Source organism: Diplotaxodon limnothrissa, linkage group LG9, assembly GCF_057381915.1.
Source record: "Diplotaxodon limnothrissa isolate DT_005_m linkage group LG9, D_limnothrissa_male_GT1.1, whole genome shotgun sequence".
Lineage (NCBI taxonomy): Eukaryota > Metazoa > Chordata > Actinopteri > Cichliformes > Cichlidae > Diplotaxodon > Diplotaxodon limnothrissa.
Window position 1 is genome coordinate 10,648,397 of NC_140604.1, and position 18,493 is coordinate 10,666,889.

General features: G+C 42.2%; 2 protein-coding genes and 1 pseudogene across 2 annotated transcripts; all 3 read right to left on the bottom strand.

Moving 5' to 3' along the window:
• Positions 1-18,493, bottom strand: part of LOC146625124 (uncharacterized) — a 238,552-nt pseudogene that overhangs the window by 34,191 nt on the left and 185,868 nt on the right.
• Positions 415-11,223, bottom strand: LOC146625128 (DIS3-like exonuclease 1). The gene is made up of 9 exons (XM_085362710.1): positions 10,958-11,223; positions 8,846-8,938; positions 8,475-8,763; positions 5,807-6,042; positions 4,460-4,614; positions 4,106-4,284; positions 3,870-4,015; positions 3,035-3,206; positions 415-1,465 (listed from the first exon to the last, which is right to left on the bottom strand). The coding sequence occupies exons 1-9, from the start codon at positions 11,194-11,196 to the stop codon at positions 1,148-1,150; spliced, it is 1,827 nt and encodes a 608-aa protein (XP_085218836.1). The 5' UTR covers positions 11,197-11,223; the 3' UTR covers positions 415-1,147.
• Positions 16,503-17,153, bottom strand: LOC146625129 (TOG array regulator of axonemal microtubules protein 1-like). The gene is made up of 3 exons (XM_085362698.1): positions 16,993-17,153; positions 16,742-16,897; positions 16,503-16,644 (listed from the first exon to the last, which is right to left on the bottom strand). The coding sequence occupies exons 1-3, from the start codon at positions 17,151-17,153 to the stop codon at positions 16,503-16,505; spliced, it is 459 nt and encodes a 152-aa protein (XP_085218824.1).

Below are 18,493 nucleotides of genomic sequence, written 5' to 3' on the forward strand. Positions count from 1 at the left end.
GTGTGTGTGTAGTATGTGAGCTGTCAACTGACCATCACCCTCTTCCAAGCATTAAGTGCTCGTTCAATTATGAACAGTTCTTTCTTAAGCTACTGCAGGGACATGAAACGCAACACGATGAAGTGGCTCCATCTGCGCTAATGAAAACACCATTTTTAATTACAGGCCACTGCACACATATTGAAATAGTTATGTACAGTTCATATTTCTGTTGGTAGTTCTAGAAAACGATCTTAAAATCCACAAACCAAAAAACGCTTCTGATTATTTACCAGTTCAAACAATAAAAATGTCCTTGGTGTTGGTGTCTTCTATACAGGCTCTTGATATACAAACTATAAGATAAATACATCCTAGTTTTATACATCACTTCCAACACAACCAACCTCAGGTGTGTTCATTACTCTACGGGTTTATTTTAAAGTCTGCTAATGAGTGACATGAAGTTTTATCAGTCCGGTGACCTGTCCAGGGCGTATCCTGCCTCTCACCCTATGACAGCTGGGACAGATTCCAGGACGTGCAGAAGAAAATGGACGAGTGGACGTTTTATCATCTCCAGAACAATACTCGTGCTGGGTTTTGTATGAAGTGGTCACAGGTAGTACAATATGTGTGAACTCACCAAAAATGGTTCTATAACACAAGACATTTAATTTACACAAGACATTGATCCCACCAGTGAGATATTGAGATCACTGGTGCTGAGAGAAAAGCCTTTTGTTACCAGACTTCTTTAACCTGCTGCAGTTGACTAGTTTCCTGCAGGATTGAACCACATTTGCAGTGAGTACTAGGTCTTGTCAAAGTAACTGCTGACACTTCACTGGCATTAACACGTTCCCTATCCTCCTTACAACTAAGTTTAACTTGATGTGATTTTAAAAACTAACTTTTACAAAACGTATCCACTGATTCGGTTTGACTCTGGTTTCTAAAAAGATGGCGGGACATGTTTTTACTTAATATTGTGTTTGCTTTCCTGTGACTTCACACACTCGTGTGGTTTGTCCACACACAATCTGGAGCTACAAGAATGACCTGGATGACTCAGCACGAGTGATCTTCAATGATCACCGTTCTGTTAGCGCACAGCGTGCAGTTCTCACAAGTGTCTGCTTGGAGGTAAAGCTGGGCTACAGCGTTTCTATGCTGTTGTTGCCGGGAGGCGTGAAGCCCTTTCCAGATCCATCAGAGCCAACTCTCTGATTTCTTCCAGAATAGAGTACAGACTGGGAGTTTTGCTCTGACGAAACTCTCTTTCCTCTTTGGAGAGTTTGGGGCGCCGGGCTGTCTTCTCCTGAGCCAGCGCCTCTTCATTCTGACGCACCACCTCTTTGACCAGCTGACTGCGGCCCTGAGGGCTGGGCTGCTGGGACTTGGCACTGTGGTGAGGCTTGTTGCTGATGACCTCGAGGTTTAGACGGTCAGCGTGGCAAGTTGAAGAGTGGACAGAAATACGAACCTGAAGAGAGCAGAGAACGTAAGTCACAGTATTCCTCAGTTCGATCACTACACAGTAATGGCACCTACTGAAAATAGTCTAATGGAATGCTATGCAAAGACAGGCCCACTTAAGGTTTGTGACGTAATATATAACAGCAGTCCTCTCAGCACTGTGCGCAGCGTCACAGCTAAGTAGACAGTGGTGTAGAGTGGAGAAGTTTCCGACTGTGCCACAATTTTGTTCATAAATAGGATAAATTGGATACGTATGTTACACACACGTATCCAATGTAACAAACGTTCATCCATCCGTACACGAACTTTCTTTACTGTGCTTTCTAACATTCACACGACGTGGAGACTGGAGCAGAGGGGGAGAAAAACATTCATTAACACTGTGACCTCGGTCAAGTGTCACAGTGAGGTTGTTGTTTTGTTGATTTGTTTGTTGAATATCATCATCATCTCTTTGTTTGATATGATCATAGCTTGACAGCAGTCAATGCTGTGGTGGACAACTTGTGTTTGGGCTAATGTTTCTTTCTATCTTGTTTTGGCCACATGTGTCATCCATCATCATCCATCAGTAAGCTATGTTGTTAGCATTGCCTTTGCCCTTTGACATTTATGACCCCAGGATAAGTCCATGAAAGAAAGAAAAGATGTTGATAACAGTGGAAGCAGCAGTACTCTGTCACTTTTTCATGTCTTAAAGCCAAAGATGTGAGAATAACACACCGTTACTTCAGTTTCTTTTTGTTAGCTAACCTTAGGGTAATGTTTCCTGCTCTTTTTGCTTAAATCACATGCACTTATTCCTCACAATCATCGTGTGTAACATGCCTGAACTTAATATAACTTGACGCCAGTGATGGGCAGCAATGCATAATTAGATTACTTTTTTCAAGTAACGAGTAAAGTAAGGGATTACTGTTGCAAAAAAGGTAATTAGATTACTGTTACTGTCCCGTAAACACGCTGCTCTACTGTGTTACTAAACCGTGAGTTTGTTTGCAAGAGTGTCTCATGACAATGACATAAGTGCATGCGACGTTTGTGGTAACAAACGTGTGCAGAGCAACAATGGATCATTTATCGAGTGCGAGAGAGAGAGTGCGACCGTGCAGCGTTTAAAGGCGTTTATGTGAAAACAATTACCGCCCACTGTCATTTTTTATCTCCCTTTACAAAAAGGTTTGTGTAGAAACGCCACAAACTGGAAGCATTACATTTCTTGTCTTGGAGGAGAGCCTCCCCCCCCCCCACACTTATGTTTTTGTTTTCATATAATATTTAAAAACAATAAACTGAATAACTTTAAATGATTTATTTTCAGGAATCATTTTCGTCTCATTCATCTTACTGACGTTTTGTTACCTTGAGATTAGCTAACAAAGCAGCAACCACACAACACTTTATCACAACAAGATCATAAAACGTCTCTTAATGTTGGACCACAAAAGATCCAGTAGTCGTATGAACCTGTGATTCATATACACTCATGCATATATATTTGGAATCGTCGCCTTTAGGCGCTGCATTGCTGGAAACCTTCTAAAATGATTGATTAGCGTTTTCTGTGACTTACGGTGATGTGGTCAAACAGTTTGAAGGTGGAGGTGCCACAGCTGGAGGTGGTGGTAATGCGGTCCGGGTATTTTCGCACAGTGCCACCCTGCCAATCACAGCTGCCGTCCTGTCCCGCTACCACCACCAGGCCCTCTTTGTTCTTCAGATACACAGGCCCCCTCACACCATACCTGTGAACAACATGGCTGTGGTCAGAGGCAGCCTTACTTACTCAGTGATATTACTCAACCTGCTTTGCGCCCTGTGATTTTAATCATTACATGGATTCTACAGCCTTCTCAAAATGACCACAGGTTACATTTTAATAAACTGTTAATATTGCATATCCCTGTAACACCACAAGCATGGAGAACACTGATGTTATTAAATTACACTTTCCTTGCAATAAACAAGCAGCAACCTCCAGAGGTTAGCTAAGCTAACGTAGAAGTGCCACAAACACAAGGCTGGCTCCAAAGCACCGTCCCTCCCCACAGACTCAACTTCAGCAATGCAATTAACTTATTTAAAGCCTGGTAGAGAAAAGATTCGGGGTTTTAGCCGATTTTCCCTGCTCACAATAAATGTTTAAGGAATTAGTTTAGTAAATTTATACAATTTAAAACTCATTTTGAGGTTTTTTAAGAGAAAATAAAACTAGCGTGTATACTGTTAAATATACATTGATTAGCGTGCAATTACATCTTCCAACAAATTCATTCATTGTCATAAACTTTGAATTCGTCTATTAAAAATACACGAGTGGTTGGCCGTCTGTGAGCTGCTGTACAGCTCCATTAAACAAAGGAAAAGAAGAAGACTGCAGAACAAAACACAGGACTGAAGGTTCTTACTCTGGGATAAACACCAAGACACCGTTGTCTCGAATGGAGTAGACAACAGCGTCAGCCACACAGCACGGGTCTGTCTGAGGGTCTCGTTCTCTGAAAAACAGACACTGAAACAGTGCTGTGGATCGCATTTGGGCTGCCTGTGCTGCCTGCAAATGAAACACAGACGTCAGCACAGCTTCTGTTAATAGAGTAAGAGGTGAATCATTGAAAAACACAAACAATAAAACACCCCTGACCCTGTTCTTGCTGTTGACATGGTGAGCCATTTCCTCCACTTCTTTGTTACTGGCTGGTGCTTTACCAGATACAACGCCCCTCTGCATGTGCAGGGCTGCGGTAAGAAGGCGGTGCACGACAATGTCTGCGTACCGACGGATGGGTGAGGTAAAGTGTGTGTAGCGATCCAGAGCCAGACCTACGACAACGAAGCAAATATCAGCACGTTAGCCTTCTTTCTAGTTCTCAGTCGAATAATTCTTCACAAACAACAGACGTTGGACAAGTGTGTGCAGACGTGTGATGGATGGACTGACCCACAGTCACACTGAAACTCTAGTGCAGCCAATAAAAGCTGTGCAGCGGTATCGTACCATAATGGTAGTATTGGTCTTGAGGATGAGCACCAGTGGAGAAGTACAGAGCCTGTGACATAGCAGTGGTGGCCATCATTCTGAACAACCTGTTCACCAAGGGGTCCTGTGGGTCCACAGCTCGGTCCAGTAAGGCAGCTAAAGCCTTGTTGGACCTGAAGGAACAGAGCCAGAAACCAGGGATGAGTGAGGCCTCTCATCTCAGCAGTCAGTGACACAAAGCTACTTGCATCACCATGTCTCTTGTCCTGGGACCGGTTCTGCTGTTGGTTTAACCCCCCCCCCCCCCCCCCCCCACAATCCTCCAACCGCACATTCATATTTTGTTTTCAAACTCCATTGCAGTTCATTCCACGCCTCAGATCCTCAGACCTTTTGTAAACAGTCAAACAAATAAAAGTTAACTGTAATAGATTACAGGTTGTAATTAAATAAATCACTGCCTCTTTTAAAAAACAGAAAAACAAACCATCTTTAATTATTTGAGTTGTTTGTTTTGTTCCCGTGTGAGAATATTCAACACTGCTCTCTGTGCAAAACGGGTTTAAAAGCATAAACAGCTGTGGGATCCTGTTTGTCCGGGATTTGAACCGGGGAACAAACTGCGGCAGGATCAGCGTTGTGCCGAGGTCGGCATCGCCGACAGCATGTGTTCCCCCTGCGTGGCGAGCGTTCGCTGGGCACGGAGTGTGGATCCAGGTTACGCCGCCTCCATTACAAACAGTCAGACGTGGAAGTAGTGATGTTTTAGTTTTGTAAAAAAGTGAAACCTGAGTGTCGTTACATTACCATTCAGTTTAAGGGTTACAACAGAAAATGAAATATTTATTGTCCTCTCGTGGTATCAGACGGGATTATTTTAACAAACGAAGGACATTTTGCCTGATAATTATATTTATCCTGTAACTTTACTGTGTAAAGAGCTAAAACCTCCAAAGTTTCAGGAGTAGTTAGTCGTTATAAGAAGTGTTTGTGAACTGAAAATCAAGAATGTGGGATCCTGTTTGTCCGTGATTTGGACAGCCCAGCGTGTGCTCCCGACGCAGGGGAAACTAATTCTGTCGGGGAGACCGACCTTGCCACGACAGCTGTTGTGAAGCTGAAGCCAAAGGCAAGATATGCTTCATCATATGTTCTAGTCTTTGGTTTGGAAGCATATTTGGCTTCAACCTCAACCTGAGCTGAAGGAACATGTCTTCTTCTTGTCTGACTGCTCATGTGACACCTGAGTGTGTCCCCGTGTTATCAAACATTTCAGGTTCACACACTTGTGTGTCTGAACATGATGTGCGTTGGACTACAATATGCATTTCCTCAGTTTCTATACTGAACAGTCAAAAACATTACCTGGTGTCAATGGTGAAACCTTTGGCCTTTGCAGTGTCCACCAGCTGGTTGAATAGCTCCTGTTGTGGTGGTGGGTGACACCTTAGAAGGGCCTGGTTGGGGAAAGCTTCCTGGATCTTGCGGGCCACCCAGTGGTTGGCGTAAATCATGCACTCTGCCACGGTCTCATGGACCTCCAGGGGCTGACGAGGGACCAGGGCCGTAATGTTCCTCTCCTCATCCAGCTGGGCACCCACCTGAAAAGGGAAAATGCTTCTAACGTGACTTCAATGAAAAAGAATATGAAAATGCATCAGTGGGCCACATTTTACTACAGTTTACTTTAACTCAGTTGAACATGCACCATTCCACCGGAACAAATGCTGCACGGAGAACCAAATGTGAATGAATCTCAACCTGAAAACAGTCTACTGTCTTTCCTACGTTCAGCTCTCTATCATACCAGTAAGAACACATATCCCTAACAGGCACACAGCTCTGCTCATGGGCACAGAAACTCCACCGATCTGCTGTTCATGCTTTTTGTTTATAGTGGACAGCCAATCAGAGTTTAAGTTAGCTCAAAGGAAATGTGCCTTAAAGAGAGAACAAAACTTTTCTCAGACTAAGGATGAACTGAGGGGACCCAAAGCACTTCAGCAGGAACCAAAAGAAGCCAGAAAGTTTGGATTTGAACACAGTTTTGGCCGTTTTATATAATAGATCAAGATGAAACATCTGTTGTCCTTATCCTTCAGGACAACTGATGTTTCACCAGCGGTCAATAATCCAGCTTTGTCAAGATAAGAACTTGATTTTTGGGTGGCAGCTCAATCATTAAACACACTTTTAGAAATATATTGGTTTTTCCACTATCCCAGAAGCAACCCGAGAGAATCATTTTTACTTCATATCAATATTCTGTGTGCGTACAGCCATAACAGGAATGCAATAACTGAATAATAAATAAATCCAAGACATCCTATTAGAGAGCATCTTATAGAACAACAGGAATTGTCCATATGAGGTTTTAACAGATGGCCGACCAGCCGCTGTAGATAAATGGCTGTGATCTAATGTGAAAACTGTCAGTGGTTTCACAGTGGAGTGCTTGGTTTCTTTATTCCAATATTCTCACTGAAATGACTTTCTGATAAAATGTTTTCTGCTGAGGAACGTGTTCTGCTTAGACGCCTGATTTTAAAAATAACGTCTCTATTAGACCGTACTATAATTTATTATCGATGAAAAGAAATATATGGTATCCATCTGTAATTCTGTAAATAACACAGCAAAAAACCAAACTAAACATAAAGACCTGGAAGACTCCTGCGTCTAAATTCATTCAGTTATTGTACTGAGTCCTGAACATGTTAGAAATATGGTATCTAACCAGATTCTTACTCTGGATGGCATTACCTTGGCCTCCAGTAACGCTGTGAGGAACCTTGGAGTCATGTTTGACCAGGACATGTCCTTCAATGCACATATTAAACAAATATGTAAGACTGCGTTCTTCCATTTGTGCAACATCTCTAAAGTTAGAAATATCCTGTCTCAGAGTGACGCTGAAAAACTAGTTCATGCATTTATTACTTCCAGGCTGGACGACTGTAATTCATTATTATCAGGATGTCCAAAAAACTCGCTGAAAAGCCTTCAGCTGATCCAAAATGCTGCAGCAAGAGTCCTGACAGGGACTAGAAAGAGAGAGCAGATTCCCTTCATTGGCTTCCTGTTAAATCCAGAATTCAAAATCCTGCTCCTCACATACAAGGTCTTAAATAATCAGGCCCCATCTTATCTTAATGACCTTGTAGTACCATATCACCCTATTAGAGCACTTCGCTCTCGCTCTGCAGGCCTACTTGTTGTTCCTAGAGTATTTAAAAGTAGAATGGGAGGCAGAGCCTTCAGTTTTCAGGCCCCTCTTCTGTGGAACCAGCTTCCAGTTTGGATTCAGGAGACAGACACTATCTCTACTTTTAAGATTAGGCTTCAAACTTTCCTTTTTGCTAAAGCATATAGTTAGGGCTGGACCAGGTGACCCTGAATCCTCCCTTAGTTATGCTGCAATAGACCGTGGCAGCTGGGGGATTCTCATGATGACGCCGAACATCATCATCACCTCTTTGTCATCATTATCACTGACTACATGTTTATAGACCAATCTCCATTTAATCATTAGTTATCATTAATCCCTGGCCCTTTTCCACAGGTGTCTTTTGACCTGATTTCCTCCCCTCGGCTGTATGAAGTGTTTCGGGGTGACTGATACTGAATTTTCTAACCATGATGTCATCTGACAAAATGACCAAACACAGAGGTTAAGTCAAACTTTCACTTAGACAGAAGCTTAGAAGGGAGAATCTTCTGCAGCTGAAATGTGCGAGAAAGATAGTGGTTCCAGTTTTTAATGTGCAGAATGGATTTCTCTCCACTGAAGCTATGTGCACGGTTTACTTTGTTTGATTCACTTCAGATTCATTGAATCATTTTGTGTCGTATGTTAGACGTCAGTAGTGACGATGTGTTAGGGTTAGACACTCAGCTATAACATGCTTACGCTTTCAATTAAGAACATGAACCTTAAATGTTTGCAGTCTTTATTTATATAGTCTTACTGTTAAGTACACACATTACCAAAACACACAAAATACTCTATGAAGATACAAGAAACCAATCATACCTCCACTCCTTCCAGCTCCAGCGCTCCTCCTCTGTCCCTCTTTGCCCGAAGATGTCTGGCTACATGTGTGAGCATCTCAAGTGCCTCAGTGAGTTGAGCTAGCTTAGAACCCTTTTCCTGAGGACCCAGGTTGGCCAGTTCCGCTACCTCAACCTGTTCTCCGTTGAGGAGCGCCTGAGCCAGCTCGTAGTGGAGCTGATAGGAGGAGCGGATGAGTGTACGACCATACCAGACCTCTTGGACTTCAAGGGATTCTGCGTCAAGCTCCCAAAGCACGCTCATTGCATACCTGAATTTGAAAGTGTCAGTTACACAACTAGCATGCATTTTAAGCATATGAAAATGAAACGTGTGATGGGAAGTCTACTAACCTGTCAGCACCTCCCAGCAGTGAGCAAAGGTCTGCGCTGAGAATAGCAGGCAGCATGTCGTACCTGCGGTCTGCCAGGTAGTAGGTTGTAGCCCTTAAGAAGTGACATAATAAATATAAAAAGGCAATGAGATCAAAGCAGCAGCTTTATCATCTTCTTTCTAATCAAAAGTGAGACATAATTTGAAAATAAGTACTAAATATTCAGAGTTTGTTCCACCTTTGTCATTTTCATCCTTCTGTTTATTAATAAGTCAGGAAGGATGAAATAAATAAGCAAAATGTTTTTCTTATGATTTAATAAATATTCCCCATTTTCTGAAATAGAATTTAAGGCTTCAAACCACAATCATGAGATTTTAATTTACTTCTTTAAAGTGTGGAGGCGAGCTGGACAGGTGGGTGATCTGCACGCTGCTTTGTGGACAGCTATGAAATGTAAAATGGAATTTTAGAGTAAGTCAGAGAGAAAGCAGAGGACCAAAACTACATTAAAAATCACAACATAAAAAATATATAGTAAGATTTCAGTATTATTTTATAAGTGCACGTTGTTAACAGTCTACACGGAGTTTCTCTCCTCACTCGGCTCTCAATCATCTTCTGTACATGCTGCTGCTGCTGCTGCTGCTGCCTTTAAAAAACGACATGCACTTCATGGACCTTCTTACTAATTTATCTGCAGACTACACTTTATCAGATACATTTTATTAGCACTGGGTTAGACACTTCTGCCTTCTGAACACTCCTTTCTTCACTTCCAAGACTCAACAAGGTGCTGAAAGAATTCCGTAGAGATTTTGGATTATAGCGAGATTACACCGAGATGACAGCAGAATGCATTTGCTGCAGATTTGTCGGCCGTTCAGCTGTGACACAAATTTTTTTGGGCTGCTTCCCTGTCACATGGTGTCATCGCTGCATGTTCCCAGGAAGGAAAATTTGTGGAGATCAAGTGCAAGCATTACTTTTGCAGCCCCGACCTTCACTTCATTTACTGCAGATATTTTAAACTCAGTTTTATTCATTTGTACAATACAGCACAAAATAAATAAATAAATCAGAACATGTGCATATATCTGGACATAAACACAGATGAATATCTTCTTGTTCTATTACTGTGGTTCAACTGTCTTGTATCATCATCCTCTTTATTAATAAGATGCACTGAAAGCCAATTATAGACAAACCATTAACATCAGGTACTCAAGGTCACATGCCATCATGTGACCTCCGGTGTTTTCCTGACACCCGTAACTGTACAAAGGGGATCTGAAAACAAATGATGTGTGACACACTGTTCTTTACTTCTACCACTCAGTAGAATAAAACTAATTTAGTTGGAAGCGGACTCATTTTTCCTTTTTTTGCTGCATGACCTTCTGGTTGAATGTTGTGTACAAGTATGGCTGCCATGTCCCGTAGTAATATATGTTTATGAAGGCCACAGTGAAAATCACTCAGGCTTTCCCACAGCGGAAACATTCCCCTGTCCTGTTAATGGCATCGTACTCAAAATGAGCACAAGTTCTTCGTAACAACATGGATCACTGTGTTCTGTGTGTAGCAGTTCTCTACTGTGAGAACCCCAACCACCTTTTAGCACGACCAGCATTCGTCCATTCGCACACATATTCATACAGCGCGTTAGTCTATACCTTTAAGCATTTTCTCTCACATGCACACTCACACTAACGGATGCATCCAGGGAAATTTGGGGGTTAAGTATTTTGTGCAAGGTGACTTTAACATGAAGCCCGAAGGCACCAGGGATTGAACCAACAACGTGCTGACCATTGGTTCAATTCCTGGTGCCAGTGATACTTTCAAAGCCATCATGGACCCTGTGAAGTCCTTCTACATGTGATTAAATGATAGACATTTAAGGCTTAATGCTTCACATCAGACACGAGCCTTATTTAAGGTGGCCCTCTGTGTTATTTATAATTGCGCTACAAGGCATGCTGCTGATGCAACATTAATTCAGGCAACAACTTTCTTGCCTCTTTGTACTTCTGAAAGTTCCTCTGAACACTTATGCAAGATGCTGTAATTTTCTTTTATCCTTTTATATCCCACCTACTCTACCCAACCACTCCAACCAGTTCCTCACCTTGAACGTGCCTCCAAGTCTGTGAGCGAACCCTCTTTGACAAAGTGAGTGACATCAGCAATGTGAACTCCCAGCTCCAGCCTTCTGTTGGGGAGCTTGTGTACAGACAGCGTGTCGTCTACATCTTCACAGCCGCGTGGATCGATGCTGAACACCAGGCGACTGTCCCTAAGATCCCGCCGCTCTGCCACCTCAGAGGGGTCTACCGTCCACGGCTTCTCCAGAGAGTTGACCGGCATCTCTCTCAGCTGATGGCAGACGGACAGGCACAGCTAAACAGCCGCATAGTCTTTTGAACTTTTCACATTTTGTTATGATTCTATACAAAACATTAATAATAATAATAATAATAATACATTTTATTAAGCGCCTTTCAAAACACTCAAGGACACTTTACACAAAGACAAAGCAAAACAGTGTTTCACTTTCAGTTGCTCCCTTGTCACAAGGGGTCACCACACCTGATAGCTCAGCATCTTTTGATACGGCAGAGTTTTATACCAGATGCCCTTCCAGGCACAACCCTGATTTGTATCTCCGGTTGCAATCGAACCAGTGACATTTTGCCTGCAAGCCAGTGTGTAAACCACTGATGAAAAAAGGAAAGAATGAACTATTCCACATATTTAATGATTCTTTAATATTTTGTTGATTTGATAATAATAATAATAATAATAATGGATTGGATTTATATAGCGCTTTCCAAGGCACCCAAAGCGCTTTACAATGCCACTATTCATTCACTCTCACATTCACACACTGGTGGAGGCAGCTACAGTTGTAGCCACAGCTGCCCTGGGGCAGACTGACAGAAGCGAGGCTGCCATATCGCACCATCGGCCCCTCTGGACAACAATAGCTATATTGCAATCTTTAAAACCTTTGGTTACTATGGTAACTCTCTGATAACCAAGCACTCTCTGATGTGACCAATCACAGAAGCTCTACTGCCACCCCCTTTATAACATAAAAAGTTATGAATGATGTTCCAGTCTATGATAGTGGACTCATCTGTGCTTGTCCTTTGTTACAGCCCATTGCAACCCTTACACTCCTTACAGTGGAAATGCAGTTGTCTTCAGGTGTTGCCTAGGTTTAACTGCCGATTGTCTACACCTGGTGAGGTGTGGCTAAAGGCGTTCCTGAAGTGGTCTAGTCCAATCACCTTCTCCAGGCCAATCAGCATTCATGCTGTGTCCTCGGTTATTCTTCCTTGTACACGCCTCATCTCATCACTCATGCTCCATTCAACCATTCCACCACCAGCTTCCAGGCTCTCGGGGCTCCTGCTCTAATCCTTTTCACAGACGGGGTTCTGTTCCGCTGAGATAGGCCATCTGAGTCTAACGGCAAATCACCTGTTTAAATTCTGTTCATCAGTAAATCAATTTCATTCTTTCAAATAACCTCTCCTTATTAAAATATCTGTACTGTATTTAGTGATGAACAATTGTTAAACTCTGGTGTTTGCTCCCATAATTTCCCTTTTATTTTGACGCTCTCTGCTCTTTCCTCTTTCACCTGATCTCTGACTGCGATTGTTTGGAGGTGAAAACCAAACATCACCTGGGTTTCAGAAAACCAGAGTTACCCTGGTAAGCAACCATTCTCTGTATCTCACTATGGGAGATATAATCTACTTCCAGGTTGTAAGTTCTTTATCCTTAACAAGGTATGGAGCAGGGTAAGCCCACACTAAGGACTGAGTGTGCCAGTGAGGATGCAATAATATCAAAAACGCATAACCTAACAAATGTAATAGATGGTCCTCTGGTGAACTGTGAAGGTCACACTCTCAGTAGCCTTCAACAGCCACACAGACAGATACACTCAACAAAACAGGAACACACAGATGCTTCAATCTATGCAAAGGAGTGCAAGACACAGAAAAGCGCTATATATGGCTACATTTTCAGCAATTTACCGTTTAAAAGTGGGCCCTGCATAAACAGGATGTGGACCAATTGGTGCATTCCCAAAGTAAATGTGATACGAAAGAGTAGCTAAATGCAGTTTAATAAATGGAAAATAATCCTCTCTTATTTAGCTAATCCTGAAGGAAACATAACATGTGGAACAGAGTTAGGAATGGGTACCGGCAATGTTCCCTCGAAGCTGTGTGTGTGCACAATTGCGCACTGCTGGCACGGTCTCTGCGCACAGAAAATCTGCGTTGCGCACAAAAAAAAAAATCTAACCTGAATTGAAATTAAAATCAATACTTTAACAAGTCTGTTTTGCAGTGTTAGTCAGTGACTGGCTGCTCCCGTATGGGATCCAGCCAGTAATGCGATTCACATTCGTATATACGCAGCTAATCAATGTCGTTGACAGGCTCTGACAGCGTCCTTATGTGCCGACACCGGTGTTTTAGCGAGCAAAGCGGCGTGGCGACGTTTAGTGTGTGTCAGAACAATGAGGCGACTGCTGAGTGTTACAGGTGTTACAGCAGTGACACATCTGCTGCTGTCAGGCCTGCAGGTATCAGGCTGTTGTTCTCCTTCATCTCATAGTTGACAGAAATTATTTTTGGAGTGGCACAAATAATTTGTGTGGCATCAGATTTGATGCAATTTGATGATTGTTCTCTAAATAATTTAAAATGTTTATTTAAAAAAACGCCTTGGCTGCATTTTTAGGTAAACAGCTGCAAAAAACTTTGTTGTTTGCATAACTCAGTTACTTTTTTGAAGAAGTAACTATATAATTAATTACCCAACATTGGTCATTATTTACTGTATTTTGCAGACAGAGTTACAGACTCTCTCCCAGACCACAGACTCATAATACAAGTCAGAGCTTTATGAAAAAAAAACAAAAGAAACTTGTGTTTTCAAAATTGGAGTTCAAGTTATTTTTACTTCCAATAGTGTTAACATGCTACACAGGTCATGAACAAGATTTTTTTGTTTTGTTTTTTTAAATTTTCATTGTAAGTGGGCTAAAATAGTTAATTAAAAGTAGTCTAACATAAATGTAAATGCTGTAATTTTATTATTTTAATAAACCATGTAACTTGCATGGATTCAATGCTGGCGTCACCACAGTGCACACGTCTGCTGTTGCTCACAGTGGTCCAAGGGATCGCTCAGGGAGTTTCTGTGTTCGCTCAGACACATGAAAAATTAGAGGGAACATTGGGTGCGGGTATACCGGATACGGGTGGCTTTTTTTTTTCTTGAGATGTCATACACTTTGGATTCTAGCCAATCATTTTACGTTTCCGAGGATAGTAGGCGGGTCCAGGTACGTATGTTCTTTGAGAGCAGAGCTACAGATTAAATGTCCAAGGCAAAGCGGTCAAAAGTCTGGCTGTACTTCACAGCAAAATATGCAAACTCAGCAGCAACAAGTGCTTTAAGGTGATACTGTGATACTGTGCAAAGGAAGTAACACCTCGAATCCAATGAAAGACCTGGCAACGCAATAGCGTTTTTTTAAAAGCAGAGAAATGCATCGTATTTGATAGCTTGCTGCGAGACTTCACACCGAGCACATCTGCTGCGGGTGGGTTGCCTGTTATTGGACCTGGAGTTAGCAACATCCCCCAAAAACCCGAAGAGGAGAGTCCTGGCCCCTAGCCCTGCCAGTGTAGCAGACGGATGATGATGCAGCAGCAACCGTTCTTCTCTGCGTGAGGAGCTTAATGTTGTTCATGTGTAATTTACGTTGAGTAGGCTAACCACGTTATTACATTAATGCATGTAAGGTGAACTAGCAAACACCGTCGTAGTTACATGCGACTGTCTTCTTGTTTGATAGGGCTGCAGAAAAAGCTAACACCGTTATCTTTTTACAAAAAAAACAAACAGCTAAACATGTTTTCCATTATTCACCGGTTCCAAACAAAGTAGGTATGTTGTATCAAAAGAAAAGGCTAACTTGGTTATCATTTTGCAGAAAAAAGAGACTGCTAAAAATAAAAACATAAGAGGTTTTTGGACAAAGTTTGTGTTCTCCATTCTTTAAGCAATTCAATTCAATTCAATTTTATTTATATAGCACCAAATCACAACAAAAGTCGCCTCAAGGCGCTTCATAGATACAGAGTCATATGACCCCCTATGAGCAGCACTTTGGCAACAGTGGGAAGGAAAAACTCCTGTTTAACAGGAAGAAACCTCCAGCAGAACCAGGCTCAGGGAGGGGCGGGGCCATCTGCTGCGACCGGTTGGGGTGAGAGAAGGAAGCAACGGTTAGAGCACCATTTAAGCACCCGCACAGTTTCAAAAGTACCGGTATCGGATAAAACCTAAACGATACCCATCCCTAAACAGAGTATAGATAAGGAATCTCTCAAATACTTCATAAAATGAGCATGTAGAAAGTGATCTAGCATTCTGAATGTTCACAATGACTCTCAGAGAGAGACCTGCTTCATTTTAAATCAGCCACTCGTGTGCCACGCCCAGAGTGCTGACCATTTGGGATGTGGAAGAAAAAAATCACGCCAAGTCAATGTTCAAAGGCAATGGTCATGGCCAGTAGTGGAACAGAAAAGCTAGTTCTGCCATCAATGGCCTGATGGGCCAGTATGGGATCTATAAAAATGAGAGACAGCTACTCCTCCCTCACCCCACTCAGTATCACTGGTATGAGGTTGAGAAGGGGAAAATGCATACAGGTCAATGCTGAACACATGAGAAGCTACTTTAAGGCATATCACCCAATTTGTAATATTGCTAAACATTTCTTAAGGCAGACGAGTCATGCTGGCTGGGTCAGTGTCATTTTTGTTGTAATTGATGTCTGGTTTGTTCTGTTCCCTAGTGATGGGTAGGGATGGGTACCAGTATCCGGTGTTCTGACATAATCCTTGAAATAGTAATAACACAGTATCCTCAGCAAAGATGAATTAAACAAGTTTTATTTTAATGGAAGTTTACTTCAAGTCTTCAGATTTTTACTGTCTTTTATTTGATTACTTTAAAGTATATGATTACATTAGAGTAATTAAATAAAGACAGTTTTGATGGAGCTCCTGAGCCAGCCCAAGCTCTCTATGAAGACGAGGAAAAACTCCCCTGGGGGGGCCAGACTGACGGGAAGAAACCTCGGGAAAGCCCATTCAAAGAGAGATCCCCTTTCCTGGGATGGCTGGGGGGGGTTACAGGAATTCCAAAACACTGAAATTTAAAGTGGGCCAATTAAAAAAAATTATTTCCTGAAAAAAAGAAAGGTAATTCATACATCACACATAAATGATAACGTCTGAATTGTGTGTGTTTGTGTGTGTGTGTGATAGGCTTATCTCAGCCAAGTGTGATGCTGTAGCTCCTCCAGCGTCGGCCGCGTCTCCGGGACTTTGGTTAAACACGCGTCCAAGAAATCCCGGCAGTCTGGAAAGAAAGGAAAGAGAAAAAACATGAAGATGATAGTTCCAGTGGTCCAAGCCATCAGTCAGTCTTGAAGTGTGACGTTTTCTTACTTTTGGACAGATGTCTTTTGAATTTCAGGCGCTCCACAGGACGCCTGTCTTTTTCAGGCTCTTCTCCACAGGACGCCTGTCTTTTTCAGGCTCTTCTCCACAGGACGCCTGTCTTTTTCAGGCTCTTCTCCACAGGACGCCTGTCTTTTTCAGGCTCTTCTCCACAGGACGCCTGTCTTTTTCAGGGACAATCTTCACCCACAAATTCATAAAGTCCTTGTGAAGGGTCAGTTTCTCAATGATTGTTCGCCCATGGTACCTGTGGAAGATTACAGTTGTCATTAATTTTCATTAATTGTGTAAACTCACAGAAAATAAAACATTAATGCACTTCAAACCCATTTAAAAGTACCCACCTGGCTTCAGGTGCAGCATCCCCTGCCATTCTAGAGGCAGCAATTAGAAATCTTTCAGTGAAGGTTCCTGTTTTCAGGGTGACGGCTGCTCCAAGTTTGTCAGCCAGCTGGTGCAGGTGTTGAGCCGTGCTATTCCTCACTGCAACACAGCGATGGCTGAGCAAGGACAATATTAGACACACAACTCAGTGAACATGATCTCTCTTTCATGTCTTCTAATAAAATCACTACAGCTTCTTCTCTCCTCTTACGTCAGTCCTGTGTTAAACAGAGCGCTCAGAATCCGTCCATGGCTGCAATTTTCCACCATGGCATCAAGCGCCAGATTGACCTCCTGATGTAGAAAGTTGTTGTTGGTCATTGCAAGCTTCAGCAATAGAGCTCGGCCTGTTGTTTCAACTTCTGGGTCCATTGTTCTCTGGAGCTGAATGTAGAGCTCATTGATGGCATGTATGGCCTCAAAGGCTATTGCTGAGCGTTGGTTTTTCACCTAAAATGTGAGTGAAAATCATCAGTTGAGGCTGTAGTATGCACTTGAAGGGAAACTAGCTGCATGAAACGCATATAAGAAACATAAAGTGTGCAATACCTCCTCAATGAGGACCAGACACACTTCATGTAGTTTAGTCTTCAGGATGTCCGAGTGGTGCTTTGCCAGAGACTGAATAGTTTTCTACTGTCTTTTCTTAATCCTGTATTTACACAACACAACATTGAACACGACTTCAGGAACACCACAAATAACACAGCCACATTATGCAGCACTGTTTCTGTGCAGTATTTAATGTCTCCTTACTACGTTTCTTACCAGTCGTCTGAAGACAGCAGACTAAAGCTGTGGGACAGGCTCTCTACAGGTGTAGCTACAGGCGGGAGTTTGACCCTGCTCTCTCTTGGATTATTCTGACTGCACTGACTGTCTGCTTTCTTGTCTGATAATCAACGAGGTTAGTAAAAAGAAACTGTCATTTCTTCTAATTCGAAGCATGATGCAGTGATTAATTGTTCATTAAAATCTTTTTAAAAAATCTCTTAATTTAAAGTTTGATTATTCAGCATCTTCTACAGTTACTGAGGAAAACCACTTACCGTCTATAGGGACGACTTTTGCACGGCGCAGCAGCGTCCCAGGCCGAGGTCCTCGTTTTTGCGGTATGGGAACTGTTGGAGGTTTTGGAGTCAAAGGCTTTACTGCAGTAAATGTTTTGGTTGGTACTGTGTGTCCAGGTGAGGTTACAATCCCATCCTGGAAATGCTGCAGTTTTTCCAAAATAGGCCCAAATTTGTCTTTTGCTGTCAAGACTCTTATTCCACGAATGACCTTCGTGTCTGTTTAGACAAAAAAATAACTAAATAACTACAAATTGACATCTTACAAAAACAACAATAAACATTTTTCTTCCTGATTTTTTTTTTCTTCAAAAAAGCATATAAAATGAATGGACAGCAAGAATGTGTAATTTAGCATTAAAATAGATAATCTACAGTGTCAAATTTTAAAATCTAAACTAACTGATTAACAGCAGGTGTAACCACTAAAGAAAAGCATCACCTTTGAACCGACCTGCTCCTGAATGTTTAGCAGAGAAAACAGGCAATTGCGATGGACAAGCTGCTCGAGGAGGTGGAGGAACTGGAGTGAGCGGTGTCATCTCAACAGGACTAACAATGAAAGGAATGGCCCTCAGATCACTTGGTGTGTGTGTGTCTGCAGAGCTGAGGCTACTCAGACTTCTTTCAGGGTCCTCCTGA

What these genes read in the sequence shown, in the direction of transcription:
- LOC146625128 (XM_085362710.1), bottom strand. Translation starts at nt 11,196, where the DNA reads ATGCCGGTCAACTCTCTGGAGAAGCCGTGGACGGTAGACCCCTCTGAG. An exon ending in ATGTCAACAGCAAGAACAGG is followed by an intron (nt 4,016 to 4,105) that starts GTCAGGGGTGTT and finishes TTTCATTTGCAG; the next exon opens with GCAGCACAGGCAGCCCAAAT. An exon ending in GTCTTGGTGTTTATCCCAGA is followed by an intron (nt 3,207 to 3,869) that starts GTAAGAACCTTC and finishes TGTTGTTCACAG; the next exon opens with GTATGGTGTGAGGGGGCCTG.
- LOC146625129 (XM_085362698.1), bottom strand. Translation starts at nt 17,153, where the DNA reads ATGGACCCAGAAGTTGAAACAACAGGCCGAGCTCTATTGCTGAAGCTT. An exon ending in CTGTTTAACACAGGACTGAC is followed by an intron (nt 16,898 to 16,992) that starts GTAAGAGGAGAG and finishes GTCCTTGCTCAG; the next exon opens with CCATCGCTGTGTTGCAGTGA. An exon ending in GATGCTGCACCTGAAGCCAG is followed by an intron (nt 16,645 to 16,741) that starts GTGGGTACTTTT and finishes AATCTTCCACAG; the next exon opens with GTACCATGGGCGAACAATCA.